This window comes from Brassica napus, chromosome C3, assembly GCF_020379485.1.
Source record: "Brassica napus cultivar Da-Ae chromosome C3, Da-Ae, whole genome shotgun sequence".
Lineage (NCBI taxonomy): Eukaryota > Viridiplantae > Streptophyta > Magnoliopsida > Brassicales > Brassicaceae > Brassica > Brassica napus.
Window position 1 is genome coordinate 70,110,376 of NC_063446.1, and position 11,226 is coordinate 70,121,601.

The 11,226-nt window shown below is 35.3% G+C and overlaps 2 protein-coding genes across 4 annotated transcripts; both read left to right on the forward strand.

Annotated features, from left to right (window-relative positions):
- Nucleotides 1-4,360: 4,360 nt before the first annotated feature.
- Nucleotides 4,361-6,204, forward strand: LOC106390052. 3 transcript variants are annotated; one of them, XM_013830436.3, is made up of 6 exons: nucleotides 4,361-4,622; nucleotides 4,820-4,937; nucleotides 5,035-5,535; nucleotides 5,624-5,747; nucleotides 5,830-5,884; nucleotides 5,968-6,204. In XM_013830436.3, exons 1-5 carry the CDS (start codon nucleotides 4,540-4,542, stop codon nucleotides 5,847-5,849), a joined length of 846 nt encoding a protein of 281 aa, XP_013685890.2. In that variant the 5' UTR covers nucleotides 4,361-4,539; the 3' UTR covers nucleotides 5,850-5,884; nucleotides 5,968-6,204. The 3 variants fall into 3 exon arrangements, 1 of the variants encoding a protein (XP_013685890.2); XR_002657879.2 differs by having other exon boundaries at nucleotides 5,624-5,884; XR_007320521.1 differs by having other exon boundaries at nucleotides 4,525-4,622; nucleotides 4,820-4,942; nucleotides 5,624-5,884.
- Nucleotides 6,205-9,061: 2,857 nt separating this feature from the next.
- Nucleotides 9,062-10,517, forward strand: LOC106390055 (probable small nuclear ribonucleoprotein F). The gene is made up of 5 exons (XM_013830438.3): nucleotides 9,062-9,306; nucleotides 9,545-9,632; nucleotides 9,735-9,772; nucleotides 9,952-10,016; nucleotides 10,270-10,517. The coding sequence occupies exons 1-5, from the start codon at nucleotides 9,301-9,303 to the stop codon at nucleotides 10,337-10,339; spliced, it is 267 nt and encodes an 88-aa protein (XP_013685892.1). The 5' UTR covers nucleotides 9,062-9,300; the 3' UTR covers nucleotides 10,340-10,517.
- The last annotated feature ends 709 nt before the right edge of the window (nucleotides 10,518-11,226 follow it).

An 11,226-nucleotide genomic window follows, 5' to 3' on the forward strand; every position in this document is an offset into this window, starting at 1 on the left:
TTGTATTTCCTTCTGAGTTCCAATAATATTTAGATCATCAACATATACCGCGATTATCACAAATCCGGATGTTGTTTTCTTGATGAAAACACATGGGCATATAGGATCATTCACATATCCATCTTTTGTTAAATGTTCACTGAGACGATTGTACCACATACGTCCAGATTATTTTAACCCATATAATGATCTTTGCAATTTTATTGCACATAACTTTTTAGGTTTGGAACTTAATGCTTCTGGCATTTTAAATCCATCAGGGATTTTCATGTAGATATCAGTATCTAATGATCCGTATAGATAAGGTGTAACAACATCCATGAGACGCATCTCAAGATTTTTATCAGCGGCTAGACTCATCAGGAATCTAAATGTGATGGCATCCATTACAGGAGAATATGTTTCCTCATAATCAATACCAGGTCTTTGAGAAAATCCTTGGGCTACAAGGCGAGCTTTATACCTTGTAATCTCATTTTTCTCATTTCGTTTTCGAACGAAAATCCATCTGTACCCAACTGGTCTCACATCTTCAGGTGTGAGTACAATAGATCCAAACACTTTTCGTTTGTTAAGCGAATCAAGTTCGATTTGTATTGCTTCTTTCCATTTATTCCAATCATGTCTCTTTTGACATTCATATATGGATTTCGGTTCTGGATCATCGGTATCTTCATTTACCTCATTTGACATAAGATATGAGAAAACATCACCAATGTCATCATTTTCTTTCCTTTTCCATATCTTTTTATTATGGATGTAATTAATAGAAATCTCATGATTATCTTTCGATTCATGATGCTCTGATTCATCAGAGTCCTTATCATTTATTTCTTCCAAAATATTTTCTGCTATTTTGGGTACATCATATATTTCAGCTTTCTTCTGTTTCCTAGGACTCTTATCCTTAGAACCAACAGGTCTACCACGCTTCAGGCGTGTTTTTGGCTCTCGTGTGTCATCCTCCTTTTCTTGTTCATTTGGCATTTTGATACGAGCAGGAGCATTTGCAGCTGGTATATGAGATTTAGTTACCATCTTGGTATCTGCAAATGCATCAGGTAGCTGGTTAGCTATACTCTGTAAATGCATAATTCGTCGAACTTCTAGTTCTGACTCTTTAGTAGGAGAATCAAGATATAACAATGATGGTACACTCTATTTTATATCACTTCCAAAATTTTTGTTTTCTCCCCCTAGAACTAGGAATACATTTTCGTCAAAATGACAATCAGCAAAACGTGCTGTAAAGACGTCACCAGTCTGTGGTTCTAGGTATCTTATAATTGATGGAGAGTCACAACCAACATATATTCCCAATCTTCTTTGTGGTCCCATCTTTGTACGTTGTGGTGGTGCTACAGGCACATATACCGCACAACCAAAGATTCTAAAGTGGAAAATGTTTGGTTCTCGACCAAACGCTAACTGTAGTGGGGAATACTTATGGTATGCACTCGGTCTGATCCGAATGAGTGCTTCTGCATGCAAAATGGCATGTCCCCATACAGAGGTTGGAAGTTTTGATCTCATGATCAATGGTCTTGCAATCAATTGCAGACGCTTAATTAAAGATTCAGCCAAACCATTTTGCGTATGAACATGAGCAACCGAATGTTCAACTTCAATTCCCATTACCATACAATAGTCATTGAATGCTTGGGATGTGAATTCACCATCGTTTTCTAGTCTAACTCTTTTAATAGTATAATCAGGAAACTGTGCTCGCAGTTTGATTATCTGAGTTAGAAATCTCGTAAATACCACATTTCGAGATGATAATAGACAAACGTGTGACCATCTACTGGATGCGTCAATTAATACCATAAAATAATGGAATGGTCCACATGGTGGATGTATAGGTCCACATATATCACCTTGAATTCTTTCAAGGAACTTTGGTGATTCTTTATCGATTTTGGTTGGCGATGACCTTACGATCAATTTTCCTAGAGAACATGCAACACATGTCATTTTATTCCCTTGAGAAATCTCCTGGATTTTCAGTGAATGACCATGTGAGCTCTCTATGATTCTACGCATCATTGTGGTGCCCGGGTGACCGAGGTGATCATGCCATAAAGTAAAATCTTCTGGATCTTGTTTTACCATAAAATTTGATTCGATTGCATTGATATAAGTATGGTGTAATCCCGAAGGTAGTTCTGGAAACTTTTCCAATATGTGTTTTCTGCCACATTTTTCAGAAATTACATACATGTATTTCTTTCCATCCTCAGTTGCAGACTGAGTATCATATCCGTGAAGATATATGTCTTTAAAACTCAACAAATTCCTTTTAGAACTCGGAGAATATAAAGCATTATTTATGGAAAATTTTGTTCCATTCGGCAAAGTAAAGTTTGTTTTACCAGTTCCTTCAATCACGTCTGCAGGACCTGATATTGTATCGACGACAATTTTTGTCGGTTTTATATCAGAGAAATATCTCTTTTGTCTCAGAATAGTGTGCGTTGTTCCACTATCTGGTATGCATATTTCACGAATCCTTTTCTTGGATTTTGCTCCATTACCATGTTGATCCATTTCTGAAATTATCATATTAATAAAAGAAAACATAAAATTCATTCATATAATGATCATAAATGGAAACACGCAATATTGATATATTAAGGTGACGTTAAAAACATCATTATTTTCTGAACAAACCAATTTAGTGTTATAACTTTGACTAAACGTATTATTATCAAACAAGCATATTAGTGACACACGTGTGCATGTGCATGATTCAATGAATATACGAGCAAATCGGTAACGCAACTACACGTTATAAAGGTGTTTTCTGTTTGGAGTGTTAACCGAACCAAACCAATTAACAATAAGCAATACACATTACAGTTTGTAGAATTAAATTAAACAAAGTCGTTTTAGTAGATCCATCGATCGATGCGTTATAGCCCATAAACCCATCGATCGATGTGTTTTAGTAGATGTACAACCATTAGTCATGGTTAATATATTATATGTCATATGACTATAGTATTATAGTGCATTGCTTTAAAACATGCATATATACAATCAGACAAATTAATATCATCGTCTAAAATGACTATATATATATATATATATTTTTTTTTTTTAGAATTTCGTAATTTAAAAACCGTTTACATTAATCATACAAACAATAACAAGTAAATATAATGTAAACAAACATAAGGCGATGTTAATGCCAAAATATTTATCAGTGGTTCCTCCAACAAAAATAAAATACATAGCCGAAAAAATATAAATCGCACATAGCTAAGCGACTCATCTTCATTGCGATTGAAAAACCGAAATATGGCGATTTGAAAATTTTGAGAGGAGATGAAATGTTTTGGATGAGTGAATGAAGTGAAGAATGAGTTGTATTTATATATGAAAATCAATGTTCATGACCGTTGGAAAAAGGGTAAAAAATTGAAAATTTTTCTTTGTGACCATTGAGGTTAAATAGAGTGCACCGAAAATCAGTCTGAAAATATCGTATTAAACGATCAATCAAATCTATTAAATTTCATAAAATTTTGATAAAAATAAAAATTATGGTGAATAAATATTTTTTGTTATGATAATAAATTATGCGACGGCTCAGCCGGTCAATACAGAATAATAAATAAATTATACGGCGGCTCGGCCGACCAATTAGCAATAAACAAAATATAAGGTGGCTCACCCGACCATTTAACAACAAACAGAAAATAAAGGCGGTTCGGTCGTCGAGTTAACAACAAAAAGAAAATAAAGGCGGTTCGGCCGTCCAGTTAACAATAAATAGAATATAAGGCGGCTCGGCCGACCAATAAATTAATAAATAATATAGGCGGTATTCCGGCCATTATAACATAATATAAATAATAGTACTTGCGGTATACCGACCATTATAGCAGGGTATATATGATACAATAAATTTTACCGAATTGCAGAACGATCGTGCTGATAACGTGTTATGAAATAACTTATAATTTATAGTATAGAGAAATTTAAATAAAAGTAGAATTTAATACCCGTAGGAAGCAAATAACACTAATATAAGGGAGAGAGTTTACTATAAGGAAGAAGAAGAAAAAGATATAATGATATACAAAAGAGTTAGATGAGCGATGATATTTATAGTGAACAATAATACATAAAATAACAAAGATGGTGCTTAATTTGGTAAATGAGTGGATGATCATACTGTTCGATGAGTAGATAATCGTAGTGCTTGAGTCGGTAAATTAGGAGTATCATTTCGAAATTATCTTATAACAAATAGTTTATTATTTCAATTGTGTTGGCAAACAGTCAATGTTGTTGGGCCACAAGTGGGTGGACCCAGAAAGCTTTGAGATGACTATATTGTCTTGCCATTAAAAAAAAAGAAATAAATCATTCATAAAGCATGGTCGATTAATAGTGCAGGAGGCTACCATCTTCAATAAACGACTCTTTGAAGAGGAGCAGAATCTGTTTTGGGTTTTCTCCTCTTGGCCTAGCTCGAAGACCCTTTCGTTGATTGAATCTTAATTGAGAGTTTTTGATTGAGGGTTTCGAAGGATGATGGTAGCGAAAAGCTTCGATCTTTGGCAAAAGGATGTCTTATTCTCCGCCGCCGAGGAGGTTCAACAATCTGCCGATACGTAATGTCCTTTTCATTTATTGATGATTCGTATAGCTTTGTGAGGTTGAAAGATGGTTCCTTTTAGACTAGTATGTTTTGTTTTAGCATCATCTAAAGTGATGACTTATGTGTATTTGATTCATGTAATGAGCTGTGTTTGTGTTGTTTTTAGTCAATATAGTGCCATTATCTGTGCGTCTTTCCTTGTGTTTGCAGGATGGAATCTGCATATAGGTTGTGGATTAAAGAGAAGAGAGAAAGTGGTCGAGTCTATGTAGAATCAGACCACCTCTGCAATGAACTTCAAGCAGCTTTGAGCACAGCTAAATGGCAGGTTTGGTAAAACAGCTTCACACAATTAAAAAAAAAAAAAAAAAAACATATTCTTTTGATATCATTCCCATGAGTGGTGTTGTGATTTTTGCAATCAGCTGGAAGAGTTTGAGAGGGCAGTGAGGTTGAGCCATGGGCGTTGTCGAGACGACACCACGTTGACTAGGCACAAACACTTTGTCTCCGCTGTCGAAAATCAGATTCATCGAGTGCAGTCCGCTTTGAGTGAGAACGGGGAACAGCCTTTGCGTTGGGTGGATCTTAACAAAGAGGAGCGTGATGACCTTGCCATGTTTCTGTCTGGATCTTCTCAGACATCTGAGAGTTTCAGCAGTGAAAGCATCAACTTGAGTAGATGTTACGGTGACTGTGTGATAGACATTGACGACGAGAGAGGTAGCCCTGAAAGTGCTGGTAATAGAAACGGTACAAGAAGAACATGGAGTTCACCTAATGTTCCTGATATTAGCGCGTTGAGGATTAATGTTCCTCTTGAAGAAGAGGAGAATAAGAGATATGTGTCGCAAACAGAAGCTACTCCTAAAGAAAAAGGATATAAGCCTCTGTTTTGGATGCAGAGATTTCGTGATTATAACCAGGTAAGGCTTTTCTGGAGTTGAAAGATCATCTCAATACGATGAGATTCGGATTATAAGTCTCTTTCTTAGTTGTTTACTATTTTTGCAGCTCTTTGACAGAGTCAGATACTATCAAAGGCGGTTTGGGGTTCCATTAAACCGACCGGTTCGCATTCCATTTAACCGACCGGTTCAGCTCATTCTTTCCTTGGCGTTACTATTGTTTCTTCTATGTGAGTTCATCTTCTCTCTAGGGTTCTCATATTGTTTCATCAGAGTCTTTTAAGTTTTCTGTCTTTGTTCCTTCCCTTGCAGTACTCTTTCGAGTTTATTAATCTTGAGAACTGAAACTCTCAAGAACACTTGACAGGTGAATAATATTTTGAAAATCTAAATCATAAACTTCAAGTTTTCTACAATAGATTTCAAGCGTGGTGTATTTTTTTTTTACAGATTCTTGCGTGTTGGTCACACAACTTTAGATGCTACATGATTCAACGTCCCTCAAGAAGGGCGAGAGATTAAAAAAGGCTTTGTCAAGAACCAAAGGAGAACAAGCCTGGTTATTTTTATCTCTCTCATAACCTCAGGGAACATATGATAGGAACCTGTAAAGACAGTTGTAGATCTATTTGTAAAACTTGAAGCTACGTTTCTAAAGAAAACCAATGCGTGTTGTGTTCAGCGATACATCTCCAGTGTTTGTTTGCCTCCTTCAGATTATTGGTTCGGAACAAACAATATCTGCCCCCTGTCCCCTTACTGCACAAGTGTCTTGTAGACGATCCTTTACTTCCATTCTTAGAACAATGTGATATCGCACACCCGGATAATTTCCCTTCTTACTAAGACCCAAAGGCGTAATAAGCAACTAAATGTTTAGGGGAGTTGAAAATAAGCGTAGATCGGGAGATTCCTGAATAGGTTATAAAGTTCTATTGCTAACAGTTTCACATACATGACATACTAATCTATCCATATCAGATGTGGAAACATCCTAGTTAAAAGAAACATTTACAATGCATGTCACTTTTCAAATTTATTATTACATTGTGGGTCACTTTGTTTTCTTGGCACACTTATTTTAACTAAGCCCAATTGCATTCACTAATTCACTAACTTGTTTGTTTCTAGTTGATTTTAGATCCAATGGTTCAGATTCAACATACTTTATTTTTAAAAAATAGATTTTTTTAATTCAAATATTCATTAGATCTTCTTCCACCGCGAAAACCTTCTGTCCTTTTGGACCAAAAATCCTTCTTCTACCTCTCTCCTCTCTCGTATCTCACATTTTAGATATCAGTTTGAAAAAGTTTTAATTGGTGTGTGAGATAGCTTAATTGGATAGAAGAATCTTTTATCTCGCATAAATCCATAATCGGATGTCGCTGCTAACAGGGGAATCTCGTCGTCTCTGGTGAACCATTCCCAATGCGTTTCTAACAGATGCAAAGAGAAGATGAAGAAGAGAGTAATCTAGTCCATGCGGCGAATACCACAGTCACCGTCGGATAGCTTCACCGTCTTGGGTCGGTTCACTTCCAATTCATTTCTTGTGCGAGTTGAGACGACGAAGCTCAGAGAAGACATATGATGGAGCATGTTGGTGAGACTAATAAATTATTATTGTTATAATAACCGCAGACTCATTTTCTGTGTTAGGATATAGTGTTGAGATTCACTTGAATATTATTTTGTTGTGTTCTCCACCATAGAGTAATAAATGTTCGTATTTGCTTTTGCTAAAAGTAGTTACATGATTACATCTGTTGTTATTTAGCCGATGAATTGCTAAAGGTTTCTATTTGGTTTTATTTTTCTAAAATTGTTAAGATTTTCTCACTTGGTAACTGCTTGATGATTAAAGGTCGTATTCATTTGTCTGCATATACCAAATTTGAACCACTGTCTATCTATGGTTTGCAGTGTACAAGTAGATGAGTTTGGGTTGATAAGTTTTAAGCCATGGATGCAAACTCCACTGTGGTTTGCAGTGTACAAGTGGGCATCAATTACATGTTGTACACGTGGATATAGTCATCTAACTATACATGTGGATAGTACAATATGTGTACACCACATAATACAATATGTGTACACTTTGAAAACTTTTACATGTTCATGTGCTCTAAAAATTTGAACCACGATCAATCTAGATATTCATGTACACCAAAACATATATGTACATGAGATCCTCAGCCAATTTGCAACATAGCTACAAAGTTCCAAAGAGTATAAGATCATAATATGCACATTTCTTGAAATAGATATACCACAAAAACACACTTTTTGACTGATAATATAGTATATTTTTTGGAATAACTCGTTTTTTGTTTAATGTTGCAAAAGCTCGTATGTATTGAGCATGCCATTAGGGAATGTGATTTGATATTGTCTAAGCTTCCATGTGATCCTTCCTGTTTTATGCTTTTTTCTCTCGTGTTTCAGTTTACATGTACAACCTTAGACAATATCCATATGTACACCAATGTTTATATACACAAATCTCATTCTATTTAAAAACTGAAAAATTAACATTCTAAATCCACAGTGGAGTAACTTATTATCACAGTGGAATCCAACAAACGTTTTTGGTTTCTCAGGTGAGATGACTCCTGCAAGTTGATTCATTGAATTGCGAAATTGATCAAGAAATAGTCACCCTTGTTCTGTGAAGCACATGAAGCCTAAAGCTTTTCTCAATTTTATAGCGATCACCTGTCTTGTATAAAGATTGAAGCTTTTTTTGTGTTGTGGATGTGGTTTAGTGATTTTTGGTTGTCTAAAGTATGAGGCTTTGGTGATATATATAATAAAAAAAAAAACTTTTTTTCTAACCATGGACACTCTGTTCTGATCATGGGTACTCTTCCATGATTTCATGTTTCACAAAAGAAGTTGCTTATGTTTGCTTTGTCGGTCATGTCACTTTGTCAAAATAAATGTATAAGGATAAATGGCGTGAGAGGATAAATTATCGTTTGGTTGTGGTTGTTCTTGCTATGGAGGCGGTGGCGGAAAAAGCCCAAAAAGATTGAATGACATTATCGGAAGAAATGAAAGGTTGAGTTAGGCCATGATTATCGCTAAACTGTTTTTTGGGTTTCTTAAATTTTTTTTTTTTTTTGGTTTCTCTGATTAAAAAAAAATTAAAAAAAAAAATCAACCGCGGACCGTCATGTGTCAGTGGGGCCCGCAAACAGTGCAAGAAACAGCAGATAGTCGATCCTTCTTTGGCGACTTTTGTGACCGATTTTAGTTGTTTTGTGGGGCTCTCAGCATGACTTTTTTTTTAACAAATCCACTTAAGGATCTTCGATATTTATGCTCTTAGATGGTGGTTGTAAAAGGGAAGAAAAACATTGAGAGAGAGAAAGAGAAATATCTAAACAATTGAATAAAATAATCATTTAGTTAACAAGTTTCAAATCTCCTAACAAGCTTAACAAGAAAGAAAATGAGGAATTACCTTAATACCCCACCTTTGGTTTTGCTTTTGGGAGGACAAACAGGTCTTCTTCAACCACATTGTCATCGTGGTCTTCTGCAGTGTATTTCTGTTAATAACTCTAGTTAAAAACATATCTACTAACAATGATGGTTATTGATGGGCCGTAATAATCAAGTAATGGGCCTTTGGAGAAATATCACGAGGCGCACACTGTTGCTGTTTTAGCAAAGAATCTTAAAATCCCCGAAACCAAAAACCCTATAAGCAGAGATCGAAGCCGAAGGAAGGCGATCCCAATCCTCCTCGATTCATCTCTTCGCTCCCCAAAACCAATGGCTGTAAGTTTCCATACTCTTTAATTCGAGCTTCCATTCCTAAATTGATTTCTTCGTTGAGCTCCAAGGTTAGAATCGTACTTGTTAAAATAGCATTAGGGTTTTTGCAAAAGCTCCGAACTGTTGGTGTTTCTGAGCTCTTCCGCCTCGAGATTTCTCTGCCTTTCCTTCTCGGTTTAGCTAGGGTTTATCATGACCTGTTGAAGTGTGTTATTGAGGTGTTTGGTGAAAATTGTTGCAGACCATACCGGTTAACCCCAAGCCGTTCTTGAACAATTTGACCGGGAAGACGGTTATCGTTAAGCTCAAGTGGGGAATGGAATACAAAGGTATTATCTTTTTTTTTTTTTTTTAATCCATTATGAGTTGATATAATAACCAAAGCTTGTGTCTTTAATGTTCTTTACATGAATCTTATCTCTTAATCACAGGTTTCCTCGCCTCTGTTGACTCCTACATGAACTTGCAGGTACTCTCTTTGTTCCGTTCTAATAAAGCTCTAAACTTTAGTCATTGAACTTTTTAAAAACAAAGATTGATGTTATATTGTCGACACCCCCAAACCAAAATCTGCTTACAAGTTTTAGAAAAATAAAGATCGATGATATTTTCATTTTTTATCACTGAGATTTGGTTATTGTTTTGCAGCTGGGAAACACCGAGGAGTATATTGATGGACAGTTGACAGGAAACCTTGGAGAGATCTTGATCAGGTAATAATATAAACCTCATTTGTCTCTTCACTGCATTTTCGTTACTGGCTTCCTATGTAAGTGAGTCGGTGTATGTTTCTAACAGAAATTGTAATTGTCATTAGCTCATGGAAACTATTAAGAGTTGGAATTGGTCGTTTAACTAAACGCACATTCATCATATTAATATATATATGCTACTTATGTTTATTCATTGCATTGGAACTTTTGGATCTCTTCTTGGATTGATTTACTGGCTTTGTTGTTCATACAGATGCAACAACGTTTTGTACGTCCGAGGTGTGCCAGAAGATGAAGAACTCGGGGACGCCGAACAAGACTAGTCTGTACCAAGGAAAGTAGAAATCGCCAGTCTGTTTTAAGTCTTGTTGTATTCTATCAGCATCTTTAACCCAGTATGCAGTTCTTGAATCTTTTCGAGATGGTTGATACCTTTAAAGTTTAAACTAAAACGTCGCAAGCTCTTTAGCTCTTAATGAGTAATCGAACTTCTTTCCGGTCTTCTGTTATTGGAAAGAAATGCTTGTCGTTTTTTTTTCTATCTACATTGGCCACATTCAAAGAAACCCACTTGCTATTTCAGGCAAGACAAATACAGCCGTCTTATGAAATAGTTCACTAGAGTTTTCAGTCATATTCCTTAAATTTTGAAAAAGACATCGAAAAAATAGTTCCCATATAATTTAATTTTCTTATTCAAATTTTCAAAGTCAATACCTTAAATTTTTGTAGTGACGTTGACAAACATGTGAAATACTTGAAAACAATCATACAATCATGTGGCATACACATGCATCACCTACCTACCACGTCCACTTGATTCTTCATTCGTGTGACATTGACAAAATTTTTTATTTCCCTTTGGTCAACGGTAATAAATTATACTACTGTAGTACTATTCCTAGCATTAGCTCTAGACATCAGTTTTAGGTATTTAGAAAGTTTGGTTTAATTATTTTGGTTTTGTGTTTGGTTTGGGTAACAAAATTGGGAATCAACTTATATTTGAGATAATTTCGGATCTCATTCAGTACCAGCTCGATTATGATTTTTCGGTTAATTATGGTTTGAAAGTAAAAAAAATAGTTTTTTCGGATTAAATATCAGATTTTTTGGATTTTCAAATAAAAATTCAGATAATTCAGATAATTTTAAATATTTTAGATAAAACGTATCTTAGTAATTCATTTTTTGGGTATTTTTACATATA

Coding starts and splice junctions, on each gene's coding strand:
- LOC106390052 (XM_013830436.3), top strand. CDS start 4,540: ATGATGGTAGCGAAAAGCTTCGATCTTTGGCAAAAGGATGTCTTATTC. Junction 4,623..4,819: donor GTTCAACAATCTGCCGATAC/GTAATGTCCTTT, acceptor TTGTGTTTGCAG/GATGGAATCTGCATATAGGT. Junction 5,536..5,623: donor GATTTCGTGATTATAACCAG/GTAAGGCTTTTC, acceptor CTATTTTTGCAG/CTCTTTGACAGAGTCAGATA.
- LOC106390055 (XM_013830438.3), top strand. Junction 9,773..9,951: donor ACTCCTACATGAACTTGCAG/GTACTCTCTTTG, acceptor ATTGTTTTGCAG/CTGGGAAACACCGAGGAGTA. Junction 10,017..10,269: donor CTTGGAGAGATCTTGATCAG/GTAATAATATAA, acceptor TTGTTCATACAG/ATGCAACAACGTTTTGTACG.